The sequence below is a fragment of the Notamacropus eugenii genome, chromosome 5, assembly GCF_028372415.1.
Source record: "Notamacropus eugenii isolate mMacEug1 chromosome 5, mMacEug1.pri_v2, whole genome shotgun sequence".
Taxonomy (NCBI): domain Eukaryota; kingdom Metazoa; phylum Chordata; class Mammalia; order Diprotodontia; family Macropodidae; genus Notamacropus; species Notamacropus eugenii.
Window position 1 is genome coordinate 340,288,453 of NC_092876.1, and position 18,509 is coordinate 340,306,961.

General features: G+C 40.5%; 1 protein-coding gene across 8 annotated transcripts in view; it reads left to right on the top strand.

The window, feature by feature from the left end:
* MYLK (myosin light chain kinase) overlaps positions 1-18,509 on the top strand; it is a 454,770-nt gene that overhangs the window by 379,477 nt on the left and 56,784 nt on the right. For all 8 annotated transcript variants that reach the window (XM_072613766.1, XM_072613765.1, XM_072613763.1 and 5 more), the window contains 2 exons: positions 3,494-3,647; positions 9,478-9,780. In XM_072613766.1, the coding sequence (XP_072469867.1) occupies positions 3,494-3,647; positions 9,478-9,780 (457 nt within the window). The remainder of the gene's footprint in view (positions 1-3,493; positions 3,648-9,477; positions 9,781-18,509) is intronic.

Below are 18,509 nucleotides of genomic sequence, written 5' to 3' on the forward strand. Positions count from 1 at the left end.
CACCAAGAACCACACCAAATCCAGTATTAATACAGTGAGTGTCAGAGAGTGGGAGCCCATCAAGCTGTCTAAATAGGGGTAAACCAGCCCAGGTCAGAAAGAGAGCAGGTAAGAGCTCCCATGCTATTCAACCATGGGATCCCCTAGTGAGTAGCTATTTGTATATCAAGTCTTCGCAAAAGAAGACCATCTAGTCTCTTAAAAAAAGTGGGAGTGGTTTCCAGGGTGGTTCTTTGTCTTGCTCTGGGATGTCAGAGCTATGTTCCAAAAGTAATGGTGTTCTTGTTTTATAATTCCCAGAACAAGAAATGGAAAGTGGGACTGGGGTTGTGTTCATGAAAGCAGGTGGATGCTGAACAGCATGCGATACAAAGACAAAAATGAAACAGGGTCTAGCCTCAAAGAACTTACACTTTGTAGCAAGTGTCATACTCATATGGAAATGGATTCCTACCAGTGCATGTTTAGAAAATCACAAATTAACATTATCTATGTTGTGTTGCATTTTTATTTACGCTATTAAACCTTTTCCAGGAGATGGGGAGGGGGAATTCAATATAGACACAGAGAGAGATAGAGACAAACAGAGACAGAGAGAAGTAAGGGAGAGAGAGAAGGAGGAAAATGGGTAGAGTGAGGGAGAGAGAAGGTAGGGAAAGAGAATGAGAGAGGTGGGGAAGTGAGGGAGAGAGATGGTGGGGAGGGAGAGAAATTGGTGATGGGGACCAGCAAAGGGAACAGGAAGGAGGTGGACACTTAAACTGAACTTTGTTGGAAGAAAAAGGACTGAAAGGCTGAGATGAGCGAGGAGTACATTCCAGCCAGAGGGGATGGTTTGTTCAGAGTTGAAAGATGGAATGCAGAGTTTAAAGTACAGCTAATAGCCCAGTTTGGCTGGAACATAGAGGGCAGGAAGGTGAGAAAAATGTAAGAAGTCAGGAAAGGTAACTTGGAGCCAGATTGTGAAAGATACTTTTAAAGAGTCACGTAGAGGACTTTGAATCTAATCCTGGAGTAGGGAGCTATTAAAATGGGCTCCATGAACTTGCTTGTTTGTTTAATATTCCAATAACTGAAATTCAATAGAATTTGTTTCTATCGTAATCTCATGTATTTTAGTTTATATATTTTAAAACCTGATTCTGAGAAGGGGTCCAAAGGACTCACCATGCTGTCAAATGAGTCCAGATACAAAAGAGGTCAGGATCTCAAGCTCTAGAACCACTGAGGAACCACTGAAGTTTTTTTGAGTGGAGAAATGATGTGATCAGACTTTTGCCTTAGGAAGATGATTTTAGCAGTTGTGTAGGGGGTAGCTTGAAGAGGGAAGTGACTGGAGGCAGGAAGATCCATTTAGAGGTGGTTGCAACAGTCCATGTGAGAGATGATTGGGACCTGAACTGGGTTGTGACCTCAGCCTCCCCAGGGAGTTGTGTTAATTGAAGGAAGGAGATGGGTACTAGAGATGCTAGCTTCCCAAGCTAGCTTATAAAAAGCTAGGTCAGCCTATAAAACAGGTGGGATTAGTGCTCTTACTGACAATAATTCTACAGTTCAGCCATATTATGGGTTAAATGGGCTTTTGTGGATTAGCTTGGGGATTTAACCACTGTGAAGAAACTTGTTTCTGTGGGGAAATGTATTTCATGTTCTGAGCCTCAGACCTAACAAATAAAGTTTTGGAAGACAATCCACATGTAAGGCAGGGAATTGTGTCTGGTGTGTGTGTGTGTGTGTGAGAGAGAGAGAGAGAGAGAGAGAGAGAGAGAGAGAGAGAGAGAGAGAGAGAGAGAGAGAGAGAGAGAGAGAGAGAGACTCTGCAGGTATCTATGTATATTTTACAGAAACTTGGGAGCCCCTTTCTCCCGAGCCCTTCTCTGCTCTATTAATAAGATATTCTAGATATCCTAAGGGTATAGAGAGCCAGGTTAGTACTAGATTTTGGGCTAGGAGTAGGAAGGAAGAAAAGAACCTTAGTATTAGGAAGATAGAGATGTGGGAGGAGGGCAAGGACATTCTTGGGACTTCCTTGGGTCATACCACCCAGGATCATCAAAGAATAACAAAGAATCTCTGTATTTTTCATGCTTCGTGAAAATACTTACGCTAAGGATTTTTTAGGTTGGAGAAGTTGGGATTCTTCTGGAAAGGTTTCTAAAAAGTTTTTCTATAAGTCTAAACTCAGAAAAGGGAGGGAAGATTGGGAAACTCCCCGAGTTCTGAGCCTGGGGGCCAGTTAAGTGCTGAAGTAGTTCATTCACCTCTCCCTTCCTAGCCAGCACCCAGAGTCTTTTCACAGCTTCTTTTGCCTAAAACTATGGGCCAAGGACACCGCTTAGTCACTGAAATGGAGAATTTGACTCTGGAGCTAAGAGAGAAAAATGGAACAGATGAGAAAGAATGTAAAAAAGTAAACCCACAGAGCTCTAGGGCCAGAGGTCATCTCTTCCACTAGAAGTCATCCACTCTCTTTTACATAATGCCTCTTATGATTCCCCTTCTCCTTCCAGATATTAGTGCCTCCCTCCTAAAATTACCTTCTGTTTAGTAATAGGGGACTAATCCTGTGATTCCTTTAACACAGGGTACTCCCAAGTAAGGAAGTTCCCTCTGCCAAGGCAGATTGGTACCTTCTCTGCAGTATATAGCCTTAGAGAGTTGTCTAGAGCACTGAGAGGTTGAGTGATTTGCTCAGGTTCCCCCACACCCCCTGGTCAGCTATCTATTATGACACACTGTCTCTTGCATTTATTTCATATACATATGTGTATGTTTGTACACAAATACATGGCACATGTGTTTGTATAGATTTGTTGTTTGTTGTTTTTCAGTCATTTCAGTCATGTCTGACTCTTCTGACCCCATTCGGGATTATCTTAGCAAAGATACTGGAATGGTTTGCCATTTCCTTCTCCAGATCATTTTACAGATGGGGAAGCTGAGGCAAAAAGGCTAAGTAACTTGCCCAAGATTACACAGCTAGTAAAGTGCCTGAGGTCAGATTTGAACTCAAGTCTTCCTTTTTCCAATTCTCGTGCTCTATCCACTGAGCCACATGTATATATGTACCATATACCATATTGTATATATGATATATAATATATATATGTGTGTGTACATACACACACACACATGCACACACAGAGTATGTGTTGTATCCCATCCTAACCACCTCCCCAGTGTCTAAGCTCCTTGAGGGCAAATACGATTTCTTTTTGGTCTTTGTATATTCCCTCTACCTAGAATGGTACCTGGCATTAGGAGCTATTCACTAAATGCTTGTTGGTTGGTTAATTCATTGATTGATTGATTGACTGATTGATTGATTGCCTCTAGATGGAACTATGTCACAGATCAGCCCCAGGCTCTCTGTAATCAGGAGCAGGGGAGAATCCCACTCTGTTCTAAGCAGGTTGGGCAGGGACTGGCGAGTAGAGAGGGGGATACTCTTTCTTCCCTCCAGCTATGCTCATCGTACCATTTGCTCCACCAGATCCAAGAGAGTGAGCACATCAAGATCGAGAGCAATGAGAGTGGCAGCAAGCTAACCATCCTCGCCACCAGGCAGGAGCACTGTGGCTGCTATACACTACTGGCGGAGAACAAGCTGGGCATCAAGCAGGCTCAAGTCAATGTTACCGTTGTGGGTGAGTGGGCAGGGCCAAAAAACAATTGGCGGTAAAGAGGTAGAGAAAGATGGCTCCAGTAAAGCATTTCAGGGATGTTGGAAGTGGAGAAGCCCCAGCATTATCCATTGAGATGAGCAGACACTCATAAAGTTGGCCGCTCTTTGCCTGGATATGCCTGTGGATGTGTGGATGTGTTTGCTTGAATGTATGTGCAGGTACTTGGGTGGGTTTGTAGGTGTCTCTACTATGCTTGTGTACATGTGACTTCTCCATCTGTGCTCCCTCCCGATGGGTATTCAGGTTCTGCAGGGATTAATGTAATCAGAATTCAAAGTAAGGATGAGGAGACAAATCTCCCAGCTCCCAGCCTATTAGAAGCTACTTTGTGGATAGGTAGGGAGTCCCCATGACAGAAGGAATTATTGAGCTGGAAAACTGAAGCTCAGACATACTGAAAATAATAGAATCAGTTGAAGAAAGGAGAGAAAAAAATGTTTGCTTCCATTCTTCACCCCACCATCCCTTACCAAAAAATAGCTGATTTCAGCTAATGGGACAAGAGATAGGAATAAGAAAAATGGAGAGAAGAAGAAAGCAGAGAAAAAGCACAGGCTAGAAAGAAAGAAGATGAAGTGGGAAAAAGAGAAAAAAGGCATGAAAAAGTGTAAAAATCATGAGACTCAAAACCACTAAGACCAAGTAGTTGATGGTGGCATGTATCTACCAGTTAGAGAGTTGCTTAATTTTCTTTGCGCTGTTTCTTTAAAAACTAAAGGTATTGGGGTAAGGACTCTCAATTTTTAAGAGGAAGGTAAGAGGAGGAAGTTGATTGGGGAAGGATGGGTTAAGCAGAAAGTGCTGTGATAAAGGAGACTGAAGAGAAATTGAGGTAGGGAGAGGGAACCATGGAACTCATTTATGAGCAGCTACAAAAAAACATGACAGTTAATTCCAGCCCCAGAGCAGCCCCAGAGGACTTGAACAAAGAAGACCATAAAAAACCTTTAGTGAGATCAGACCACTTTCTCTGTTCACCCACCCTCTCCATCACTCCCAAGGCAGAAGCCAGGGAGCCCAGGCATTCCCAAAGAATCCAAGTACCTCATATCAGCTACTAATTCATGTTTTCTCCCTCCCTCTTTCAGGAGCTGCCCCTTCTTTCTTGTTCTCCCTCTGTTTTGTCTCCAATCTGCTCTATTCTCCCTCTCCTCTCCCTTCCTTCCCCTCTTCCTCTTTTTTCAATTCTCCTTTCATATTTTCACTCTCTTCCATTCTTCCTCTCCTTCTTCTTTTCTATATCTCTCATTCTTTCTACTTCTCTCTTCTGTCTTCCTCTTCATATCTTCTATCTTCTCATCTCTTATCCCACTTGCTGAAATCAGCTATTTTTGTGAGGGGTTAAGGGCTGAGGGAATGGGAGGAAGAACTTTCTCTTTTTCTTTCTCTGCCACTGATTCTCTCTTTTGCTTATAACATGTCTGGACTTCATTTTCCCCATCTGTAAAATGGTGAGACTGATTACTTCTATGACACCATGACACACCCCTCCCATCCCAACTCTCTTTTGAGGGCACTAGATGTTAACTTCATTGGAATAAGGAGTAAGTAATGGCTTGTCTGCTCCATGGGTAAGATTAAATTGGACTGTTCCTTCAGGTGAATAGAATAGGAGTGTATGAATGTGGAACCCCACCCCAGGCAAGTAAGTGTCCGTTCTCTGAAGCTCATAGTTTTATCTCCCTTCTGTTGTGCTGTTTTGGGGGCTGGCTGCTTCAACTGCTTTTTCCCTGTGACATTCCCCCCACACCCACGCATATACTGCCCTCCCCCACAGTCTTTACCCCACCCCACCCCCATCAACCATCCTGCAGCCGTAGCCTTTTATGGTTTAGTTTCTTATTTTGTGAGGCCAGCTCTGACAGGGGCCATCGACATGGCGGCCGGCCAGCTGGCAGGAGCAGCATGTTAAATACCGTCCCTTCTAAATAGCTTCAGAGGGGAATGGAATGAAGGCAAATGGTGCTTTCTGTCTGCTTCTCCCTCACAGAGCTAAGAATAGAATGGTTCAGTGAAATGAGGACTCATGTTTATATACATTAAAGTCTCATTCATTCATTCAGACCCCCCAATTCAGAATTATATACTGATAATTCCATTTGAATTGAGCCGAGATTTACCTTTCCGTAAACATCAATGCATTCTCCATGAACAAAATTTGCTAAGAATGTGAACCACATAAACACCATCATAAAGGAGTCATGTAAACCTACTTGAGACAAACCTTTCAAACACTTTAGCAGCACCTATTTGCAAACTAGCAATGAGTGTCTTCATTACAGATGACCCTGTTGATTGATTAAACAATGTCCAAGTAGGACATCAACTTGGAAACACTTTGTTAACTTGGTTAACTTTGTATAATTTTTTTTATTCCAAAATATTAAAACTTTGTTCCTTTTTGTATAGTCTACAGCTTGCTTTTTTTTCCCATTAAAAAAATAGATTGACCTTTCCCCCCAAAGCTCAGCCACTGATTAGCCACAGGAAGATGAATTCGCAGCTCCAGAATCTCAAGAAGACCTTCCCCTAAGGCAGAAAGCTTTTGGAAAATATTGGTTGAAGCAGTGTCTGTACCAATAAAATCATGGCATTTCCCTATGGATCCTTAATACATTCAGGTTCTTTTTTTAAAAAAGTTCAATTCAGGAACCTGTTAAGATGTTCTTTGGGTATCAGAAATACCCCTTGACTCTTTCTTTACTACTTGAGGCAAAGTACTAGGGTAGAGGGAGAAGAAATGCCCATAGGAAGTGGCACAGGACAGCCTAGGGTATGTATTGGTTGCTTCACATGTCCATATTACTCACATACAATCCAATTATAAAATGAGAAAACAATAACTCCTAGTTCCCAGAGTCGGGAGGAAACAAGGAGATAATTTTAAAGCAATTTGCATACCTTAATGCTCTATATAAGCGCTTGATGTTATATTCAGTGTGGAATAATCCTGGATTAGGACTAAAAGATTCTGCTCCTGAGAAAGCCAGAATGCTTGGATTAATTGTGTTCCTGTGAATAAGAACATGTGAGAGAGAATTCCACAGGAGCTGCCGAGATGGGAACTAGCCTTTCTCTCCCAAGTCTTCCTTTCCCTCTTCCATCATTCTCTGCTATCCTGCCTCCCTCACTATGTGATCTGCAACAATGCCAAAGGCTGTACAAAGCCAGGTGCCTAGTGCTGTGTGCAAATGCCTTGGACATAGAAAGTGTGTGTGTGTGTGTGTGTGTGTGTGTGTGTGCGTGTTTGTGTTTGTGTGGGTATGTATGAAAAATCTGAAAAAGTGTGGGAAAATCTGACTGCTTTGGGAATATTCCTTCTTAGGATTTTTATCTGTGACTCCTTTTATTCCTTCATGTGGTCCTAAGTCTGCATTTTATGCATCATTGATAAAAATATGGACTCAAACCTCAAGTGACTTCTAGTTCAGTGTGTAGAACTAGAGTAACAATAACAATAATTCAATACCTTCCTCATCATCTAACTGTTATGATCCTTACTCCTTTCCTTCTTAACCTATATGGTATCTCTTCCCACCCACCACCCCCAAAATAATAATGTTTTCATTTAGAATTATAACTTATCCCATAATTTCCCTCTCAGCTATAAGGCTTTTCCAAAGGTCTATCTACTACATCCATCTCAGAGCTAAGCCTAGTTTTTTCTCCTCCTGTGGCAGAAAGAAAAAAGAATGGAACATAGTGCATGACATTAATGTAGAAGTTTCCCAGTTAATTTACTCTTTTGGGAAAAGGGCTTATTTAACAGGTCTTTTTCTCCTCCCCTTAAATGTTTTCTAACTTATATTCTTGAGTAGACCCAAAAATTAGAATATCGCTATTGCTTAGCAACTAGCCACTTTTGTAATTTGTTTCTAATTCCAAAAATCCAAAAAATCACAGTTAAAACTAGAAATTATTCTAGAATACTTTCTAGGGAATGTCCATTTTATTTACATTTTAATTTATGTCTTTTGTTTTTATATCACTTTTCATTCTCACATATATCCCTTCCCACACCCATCCTCAGAGAACCATCTCTTGTAAGAAAAAGGTGAAAAGGAAAGGGGAAAGGCAGGGGAAAGGCAATTAGAACTAACCAAGACATCAACCAAATATGATAGTATGTACAGTTTTCCACATACATAGTACCCTACTTCAGCAAAGAAGGGAATAGGGTCATATATTTCAAGCTGAAAAGGATCTTAAGGACCATCTAGTCTAACCCGAATTTCCCCCCTCTCCCCAACATACATACGTAGATTTTTCAGATGAGGAAACCGAGGCCCAGGGATATTAAGGGATATGCCCAAGGTCATGCAGGTAAGATTTGAACCCAGGTATCCTAACCTCAGATATTCCACTATAATAAAGAGGTGCATTTTATCCACCCTTGTTTAGAGTCAAGTTAAGAATGATCCATGTTGAAAAGAGCATTTTAAACAGAAAATTTAGAAATGTGGTAATGAATTCTTAGCTCAGACGACACAGACCCACACAGACCACTACCTGTATCTTGCAAACCTGGTTAAAGTTTAAAGCCCCAGCAAAATTTTACTGGTCTTCTACATCCCATTTTTATGTCACTATATATTTCCAGTCCCTATTTTTCATAGCTGTGGGCTCTCCTGATATCTCCCATAGAAAGTCTTTTTTTTCCCTGTAAATACACCATGGCCCACAGTTGGCCTTCTTTGCCACTAGATGGGGTGCATTGCATTGGTTAGGTGAAAAGCTAATTGAGCTTACCAGTAAATTCCATACCTGAAGTTTTTTTAAATGGCCTATTGTATTTATTAAGAGAAATCCATCCTTGGAGAAGTGGGCATTTCTGTGTTTGATCAGAATTCAGCAGGATTAACTCAATTAGTCAAGACCAAGAGTCTTGACCCCTGAGAATGGTAAATACTGCCTTAGCTTCCAAAACTCTAGGAGAGTTAGTGACATTTTGTCAGGGTTAGCTCATAAATATTTTTTTAATTTTTTCCAATTTATTTCACTTCCATGAGTTTTAAACTTTCTCCCCCTCCCTTCTCCCTCCTTCCCCAAGACAGCATGCAATCTGATATGGACCCTATACATACATTCTTATTAAGCACATTTTCAAATTAAACGTATTGCATAGAAGGATTATAATGAATGGGAGAAACCAATGCTCATAAATGTTTCTTATCTAATTTGTACCCACCATGAGAGCCAAGGATAGACATGGCTGATCCTTTCCATTGTACAGAAGTGGGAACCTGAGCCAGAGAGGTAAAGGTGCTTGTTAAGGTCACATCACAAATCAGGGGGGAAGCTAGGGTCTGAACTTAGGCTGTTCTGAGAAATTTGTTTATGACTTAGACTCACCACAAGAAATCATGACTTGTGAGCTAGCAGGTCTGTTACACACACACACATCTGCTTTGAAAAAGCAGATGTATAGCGCATTTTGACTCTTTAGTGAGGCGGGGAGAGGAGGGTGTACAATCATTTGTTACTATGTCTATGTGTCAGGCTTCATTCCAAAATTATAAATTCTGAATTACAGAATTTCATAGTAGGGAGAGAGTTCAACAGCCACCTAGTCCAATTGCTACCTGCAAAGAATCCCCCAATTCAACATATTTGAAGAACCCACCACCTCCCAAGACTACCTCGTTCCATTTCTGGTTGGCTCTAATTGTTAGAAAGTGTTTCCTCTTTGCAGTTTCTACCTATTGCCTTCCAGTTTATTAAAGTGAATGAAGTGAACTCTTCCTGAAATCCTTAAGGTGTTTTGGTTTGTCCTCTGTTTACATGTATCCAGATAAGCCAGACCCCCCGGCAGGCACACCCTGTGCCTCAGATATTCGGAGCTCGTCGCTAACCCTGTCATGGTATGGTTCTTCATATGACGGGGGCAGCGCTGTGCTGTCCTACAGTGTGGAGATCTGGGACTCAACAGACAAGGAGTGGAAAGAACTGACCACATGCCGCAGCACCTCCTTTAGTGTCCAGAACTTGCTGCCAGATCGAGAGTACAAGTTTCGTGTGCGGGCAATCAATGTCTATGGAACCAGTGAACCTAGTCAAGAGTCAGAGCTCACCACAGTGGGAGAAAAACCTGAAGGTAAGTCTCATTCATTGTCATCATGTTCACTTTTGGATGGCATGCCCTCTGTGTGTAGATCTGGGAACACAGCAAAAAGAGATGCCATGGTCTCTACCCATGAAACACTCATAGATCTGAGGCTATGACAGTACTATCATTTCATAATATAATCTTGCGTATCTACTGCTAAAAAAATGTTAGTGACATTTTTTTTACATCATTATACCCCTTCCTATTCCCTTACCAAGCCAGCCATCCCTTGTAACAAAGAATATAAAAGAAAATAAGAACAATTTCCAAAAAAACCAACCCAATAAACCCCAAACCCATCCGACCAAGTCTAACAGTTTTGATAACATTCCATACTCATAGTTCTGCCATCTCTGTAAACAAAAGAGAGAGGTACATTTTCTCCACTCTGCTCTTGGGCCAAGCTTGGTCATTATGATTACAAAGCATGTAGTGTTGTCTTCTCTTCATTTACATTGTGCTAGTGATTGTGTATGTTAGTATCCTTCAGTTTACTTTGTTATATGTCCATTCACAGAAGCCTTTCCACGCTTCTCTGAATTTCTCATTGTCATCATTTCTCACACCCTAGTAATTTTCCATTATGTTCATATAACATCATTTGTTTAGCCAGTCCCCATTTGATGGATATCTGTGCTGTTCCCTAGTGTTTAGCTAACAGATTCTACTTTTAAAAGGCATCTATCGAGCCTGTATTTTCAGTACCCTGCCACCAGATTTGGTCATGCCCCTGTCACAGGATATAAACTCCAAGATGCACACTTTGCCAGAGTTGTATGAAGCTCTTGCTTCGGACTTATCCATCCCTTCCCCAAATTTATAACCAAGAATGTCCCACATTATATTTTAATATTATAACTAGCTCTTCAATGAGACAGCTGATCTTATTCTTAAATTATAGAACTGATTTTGGATGTTCATTGTTGAACTAGAAAGTTCCTTGATACGCCTTGTGCTTGAAAATTCTCATTAAATACCCCTCAAGTTAAAAAAAAAAAAAGTTAACCTTAATCAGCTGCTTAGGAGATAACAGTGCACATCTAGATTAATTTAGAGATTGATGGCTAAGCTGAAATTGTCAATAAATCAAATTATTTTAGTTACTGTTTGATACAAGTATCCCCAGCTCTTACTTTTTCCTCTAAAAGTTTAAACCAGAATTCTTAATTTGTCATCAAACATCAAACAACCTTCCCTTTGGTTTGACCTTTGGGCTACTTTAGATATCCAGTGATATAGAAACCTTCCTTCCTTTAATTTCTTCCTTTCATTTTATTTGTGTCTTAGCCACAGGGAGTCTAGTAAACTTGCCCTAAATTTCCCTCACACTGCAGTGAGCACCTAAGGTCTTTACAAACTTCTTCCAAGACCGCAATAAAATAAACATCAGGTCTTCAGGGAGATACCAGGTCTATGGAGGGACAATTTTGGTATAGGGGATACTGGTTTTTCCAGATCTCCAATCCGGAGATGTTTTACCAGATTATTCTCAGTCTTAACTACTCTCCACTGTTAATTCTTTTCCTTGGAGTGAGGTAGAACTTTATGTGCATATGATGCCTATTTACTTCTCCAACAGCCTGAAATGCAGACTGATTTATTGAAAGGAGCAAATCCCTTACTCAGAGCAGAACTTGGTAAACAAAATTTTGTTTTAAAAGTATTTTCTAGCCGAGATTTAACAAGTTTGACAACAGAAGAAATAGTGTTCCTTCTCTAGGAGAGGTCCTAATTGAAACCACTGGGGGTGGTAAAAGCAATGTCCTTATTAGCCTAGTTCCATTGCCTTCAGGGTCAGTTTGCTGCCCTAGGAAAGAGTCTTTCTAAAGACCTTTAAAGACCTTGAGTTTGGGTTTTAAGGTTTATAAAATGCTTTAGGTTGTTTCTCATCTATCCTCATATCAATCCTGTGAAGTAGGTACAATTAATTGTTCCCATTCTACAGATTAGGACAGAGAGGCTCAGAGAAATTGATTGACTTGCCCAAAGTCACACAGCCAATGTCTGAGGTGAGATTTGAACTCAAATCCACATCAAGTTGCTTTTTCTTAATGTCTTTTATAGCAATCTCTTCTTTTTTCTCTTGCCAGCACCATAGTTTATGGCATTGTATCAAATGCTAGTAGAAACAGGGACTACTAACTTTACATAAGGATACCCTGTGGGCCACATATTGACTTAGAAAACCACATAGTAACATTATCTGTATCTTATTATATTTGTATATTTCCCAGTTACATTTTAATCTGGTTCAGGCAACACTTGTAGTGTTGTTTGCTGAGCTGGTTTAGGGGCTTCTCCCCTCATACCTGGATTATCACGACAGCCTCCTAAAGTCCCCTCCTCTAGCCTGTCTCTCTCCTTCCACACTCCACTGCCCAGGTTATCTGACTAGAGCATAATTCCATTAAATCATGGGAGTATAATGCTCCAAATATCTTCAGTGGCTCCATCTTGAATAGACTGTTAATCTTTATTAACAGTGGACCCCTTCAACTGTCTGGTGAACCCTGTGGACCCCTTCTCTGAATAGTGTTTTTAAATACATACAGTATAACCTGTGGGATTATAATGGAAAATAATTCTGTTGAAATTTAGCTATGAAAACCCAGTTTAAGAATCCCAGATCTAGTACATAAAGTTAAAACTCCTTAGTTTGGCATTCAAGGCTTTTCATGATCTTATTTCCTGATATACATTTCTAGGACCTCTGACCAGTAGGTGCAGGTGTGGATGAGGAATTCTAATACCAGTGGCCTTGGTATTTCTCTTTTCAGAATGTTGTTTATCCAGACAGTGTCTGCTTTTTACTGCAATGTGTCCCTGGGAACCGCAACATAAAGAAGACCATATGTTCCCAAAGGAAGAATGTTATAATCAGGGGTTACATTCCTGACCAAGGATTCAGCAGCAAATACATCACAGATAGGATCAACAGCATGTCATAAAAGCCCAGGCACCATGACGAGGAGCTTTTATAATCGTTTAAATTAGTAGAATTATGCTCTGAGGCCCATAAAATGGGCCCTTAAATGTTCTTTATCCTTGACCCCAGTGTACTATAAATTAAATATATGGCACATAAAAAAAAATATGTTCCTACCGGGGCATAAATTTGATCTAAAACTGTGATGCTATCTATAATAAATATTAATTTAGCATTTAATTAACAATTATTGCTTGCCTTGGAAGCTAGAAGGTCTTTTGGAGGGGATGATTCTTAGGGCCCACACCTCTTTAAACAGTCATCCAGAGATGACTGAATGAATGATGTTTTCTCCTTGATCACTTTCTTGGTAGAAAACAGAGTCTTTACAAGTCCTACAGTGGATGGAGGAAGTGGAGGTGGGGAAAGAATTCTGAACTTAGACTTCTACTACTTAATATGTGTGTGACCTTGGACAAGACCCCCCTCCCCCACTTCCCTGGGTCTTGGTTTCCTCCTCCTTAAAAAGAAAGGATTGAACTAGATGAGCTTTTTCCTGGCTACCCTCCATGCCTGGACTCTCCCACCTCACCTCTACCTCCTAGCTTTCTTGGTTTCCTTCAAGACTCAACTTAAATCCTGCCTTCTGCAAGAGGCTTTGTGGTCCCTCCTCCCACTCCCCAAGTGTCTTCTGTAAGATTTCAACTTCCATTTACATTGTATGTATGTACCTTATATGTACATATTTGGTTGCATGTTTTCTACCCCATTAGAATGTGATCAAGGGCTAGGCTTTTGCCTTTCTTTGTATCTCCAGTTCTTAGCACAGTGCCTGGCACATAGTAAATAATGAATGATGATCAACTGACCTCTGAGATGTCATCGGGAATCCTAAATCTGCAACATCAAACTAGGAATCCCTCCTTTTCAAAATAGCTATTGGAGGATCTAAACAAACGAATGTATCATCAAGGGCTTTTGGGTAAGACTTTGGAGAAAGAGAGTCTTTGTAATGAACTTAAGAGAAGTTAGAACTGGAGGAAAGTTAGAGGTCATCCAGTCCAACTCTTTCATTTAAGAGATGAAGAAATCTAGGCCAGGCTTAGAGAATCTGGGACACAGAAAACTGAGGTGACATGTAGTTTAATGCTTAGCATGATACCTGGCACTTAATAAAGGCTCATTCATTGACCAATTGATCTTGGATTCCATCACAGGTTTTCTAGGCTCTTCCCTCATCTCAGAGCTGCATTGAAGAGGAGGAGAAATCCCTAAAAAGGAATCAGTAATGATAACTGATGTTTTTATCTGGGGAATTGGGGCTATACCTGTGACTTTAGGAAACTCCCTGTACCCATGGAGGTCAGTGTCTCCTCTGTAACTTGGAGTCTCAGATAGTTTCCTGAATCACTGAAAGGTTAAGAGAATTGCCCAGGATCGTGGAACTAACATGCCTATTGACATTTACATAAGTATCTTTCAAAACACTTGTTATTTAGTTATTTTCAGTTGTGTCCAAATCTTTATTGGCAGAGACAGTGGAGCTGTTTGTCTGCCGTTTCCTTCTCATTTTACAGATAAGGAAACTAAGGCAAATAGGGTTAGGTGACTTGTTTAGGGTCACATAGCTGTTAAGTGTCTGAGGCCAGATTTGATCTCAGGAAAATAAGTCTTCCTGACTCTAGGCCTGGCACTCTATCTATTGTGCCACCTACATGCCCCAAATATCTGTACTTGGCTGACATTAATGATCCCAAGTCCTAATTTGATTATATGTGCAAAGATGGGGGAAATTCCTTTTTGGTAGTGGTGGGTCTGCAGTGTTTGTGGGCTGATCAGGTGCATAAAAGGTTCAGTTGATTTTTTTTCTTAACCCTAGTACTTGGAGTGGTCTCCTCTTCCTCTGTCCTGCTGCCTTCTCCAGGTGATTGTCTGAATGAGCAGGGGCAGGGAGAGTTGCAGAAATCACCCAATGAGCTCATAAAAGCAGTGAGACTTTTTTTTTTAAAAGAGAAATAACTTGATAATTTTGGGAGCATGAGATAGAAAAACAGGAAGCATGCCACTTCCTGGGCAAGGAAGACATTCCCTTGAGGCCTAGGGAGGAGTCTGTTCTGAGGTGTCTGTTCCTGGAGGAAGGAGCTAAATGCTAACTGCTAGTAGAGAATATTTGCTGAGGCAGGGGGAGAAGATGAGTAGGCTTTTAAACAAGGCTTCCTAGGTATTCCTATAACCAGGAAGAGGGGTTGTTGTTTAGTCATTTTTGACTCTTTGTGACCACCTTTTAGGCTTTTCTTGGCAAAGATATTGGAGAAGTTTGCCATTTCCTTCTCCAGTTCATTTTACAGATGAGGAAACTGAAACAAACAGGGTTGTGACTTGCTCAGGGTTCCACAGCTAGGAAGTGTCTGAGTTCAAATTCAAACTCATGTCCTCCTGACTCTAGAGTCAGCACTCTATCTCTGCACCACCTCGCTGTCCCTACGAAGAGGTACATAGGTCCAATTTTAGTAGGTTATTGAAATGAGGTTTTCAGTTGGAAGAATTAGGGGGGAGGGGGAAAGAGAGTATTCATGAAGGACTTAATCTATTTACAGGACTTAATCTATTCAATTCATCACACTTTGGTAAAGCACCTACTGTGTACAAGAAATTGGACAACAATCCCTACTCTCAAGGAGCTTGCATTCTTATAGAGGGGACATGCTTGTATACAAATAAGCATAATATAAGGAAAATTAAGGAGGGAAAGAGCCCTAAATGTTCCCTGATAGAGGCTTAGGAAAAGTTCATGGTAGAAGTGGTGGCTGAGCAGAGCCATGAAAGGAGATACAGTTTCTGAGAGGAAGACATACAATTCCTGGCACGAGAGTGTATAGGAAATGGAGGGTAGAGCACAGATCCAGTTTCAACAGAAAATGGTTTTGTGAAAGGGGAATAGTATGAAATATGACTGGAAAGTTAGTTCTAAGCACGGTAGCGGAGGATCTTAAGTACCAAACTGGTTTGTGTTTTATTCTAGAGGCAATAGGAATTCCTTCAAAGAGCAAGGAAGTGATTTGTGTCTAAAGATGATTACTGTGTAGTGGTGAGGGCCCAACTGAGATTAGTTAATATGGATTTATAGTGAATCTAGTTGGCATGATTGTGTGAGTTCCTGGTTTGAGAACTAGTAAGGTATTAATGGTAGAGGACGTATAAGAGAAGGTAGTGAAAAATGGAAGACAGTGTACATTGGGAATGGTTCACTATAGGGCCAAGACTGAAGAAAGGAAATTAAGAGTAGAGCCAAAATGGGAAAATAGGGAGGGATGAAGAGTCTGAAGTTTACAGTGAGGGCAAAGAATAGGTTTGAGAGGAATGGGATAGACAGAAAGAGATGGAGGAAAGCACATGAGGATGAGAACAGGGAATTTCAAATTTAAAGATCATGGAGGTGGCACAGTTATGTGTTTTGATAAGATTTAAGAGATGGCCACTCCTTTAGGTAGTAGAGATGCGTTAGGTCTTTAGGTAAAAGGATTTGAGAAGGTAGCTGAAGTAGGAGTCTAGGGTATTTATTTTGAAGGAACATTAGCATGTATCTCAAAGTGCCTAAGAATGAGGGTAAGTATTGAAAGATAAAAGAACACTGAATCTGTCACTGAACTCTTTGCAAAAAAAAAATAACTACAGTAGGCTGGTATATTACTGTGACAAGGATCAATCAGGGTAATGTAGATGGATGCAATGAACCTCAAAAGAGAAAAGATGGCTACTGAGTGATAGTGGGAAAGAGAGGATCTGGAAGTGACAGTAGGGAGCAAAGAGTATGCCAACCTCTTCATCTGGCCCATCGTGTTGAGGGTAGATGGTGAGTGATTAAGAGAAGTATCAACAAGCTTGAAAGAGATGTTCAAGGTCATCCTCCAAAGGGAGCCAGGTTTTTCTTTGTACAAGAAGAGTAAAGGAGTGTGAAAGAAATGGTCTGGAATGAAGAAGAATTTGCTAACAATATGACAAGTGAAGAAGAGTGTTATCCGGATGAAATTTGAACATCGAGGGCATTGTCACAGGGTAGATACTATGTTTATTTGCCTGCAAAGTGATGTAAAGGAAATAATACTGAATGTGGATTCAAGAAAGAACATGAGTTCAAACCCATTTACTTGTTGTATTACCTCTTGGCTTCAGTTCCCTCATCTATAAAGTGGAGATAATACCTGCAATACCAGCATGAAAAGGTTGTTGTTGGCTTGGAGTAGTGGATAGAGAAATGGCTTTTGGAGTCAGGAAAAACAAATTTCAAATCCTGTTAACCTCTCTTTGCCTCACTTTCTTCATCTATATAATGAAGAAGTTGAACTCAATGGCTTCTAACATCTCTTTCAGCTCTAACTCTATAGTGCTAAGAATAAATTAATTAATGTGTATAAAGTGTTTTGTAAACCTCAATTGCTATATGTAACTATAATCTACTATCACTAATTACATTTGATGAAAGTACAGGCAGACTGGCCCACTAGCTAAAGAGAAGTTAGAAAGACTTTTTGCATCTCTGCACTCTTACTTATTAGAAAAGATGAAGAGTTGTTAAGATGGAACAAATCATCTAGGAACCCCCAGGAAAACAAACCAAAGAGAAAAAAATTCTAAGAAGGTAATTTTTCAGTCATTTCAGTTGCATCTCACTCTTTGTGACCTTATTTGAGGTTTTTTCAGTAAAGATGATGGAGTGGTTCCCTATTTCCTTCTCCAGCTCATTTTACAGATGAGGAAACTGAGGAAAACAGGGTTAAGTGATTTGCCCAGCATCACACAGTTAGTGGGTTAGAAAAGTCTGTTTAGAGTAGGTTAGTTAGTTTGAATCCGTCTGATGGGAACAAGCTTGACTTTCCTTATTTCCCAATGACCACCCCCTCCTTTCCCTTGCTGTTAAGATTCCAAGGGAAGTGTGGAAATCTCCTGGAATTCAGAGGAGAGGAACAAGGCTACTCAGGGCTTTCCAAACAGGAAAACCTCTCTCCCAACCCCAAGCCCAGCTGTATTATTTACTAAGTAGATAGGAAGGGGAAGAGAAGGATGATTGCAGACTCTAAGCTTCAGGGACAGAGAGGAGAGGTAGAGAAAGAATGAAATATTTTCCCAGTCTTCTATTAGATACAGGCCATGCTAGGTAATTTCTGTTGCAGAAAGGAAATACAGTTTCTGTCAAGGAACCAAAATGAATGTAATGCAAATCTTGAGGCTGGTCAGTAGAGAGTTTGTTTTGCCTGGAATATGATGAATTTCATGCCCCACCTCCAGAATAAGATCATTAATTTAGCACTGAAAAGGACTTTACATGCCATCTAGTACAGTCCCTTCATTTTACAGAGGAGGAAACTGAAACCCAGAGAGAAGATGATAGAGGGTAAATCAGTGTCTGAGGCAGGATCCGAACTCCAATCTTTCTGACTGCAAAGTTCAACCCTATCCATTGCACCGCCTAGAGTCTGATTGTTTTTTAATAATATTTTATTTTTCCCCACTTACATGTAAAGAAAATTTTTAACATTTTACCTGCTGATTTTTAAAAACATCTGAGGGACTCTTTTATAATAACCTTGTAGCTGAGATGGAGAAACACAGACTGAATGATAGCACAGTTAGGCAAATCGAAAACTAGTTGAGTGACTGAATTCAAGGTCCCATAGTAAGTGCTAGAGTTAACATTCCAAACCAGCTTCTTTTATTCCAAATCCAGATACCTTGGTTTTTTGCAAATAAGGTGTCCTATTTAATCCTCATTCCTAGAAATCCATAATCTTCA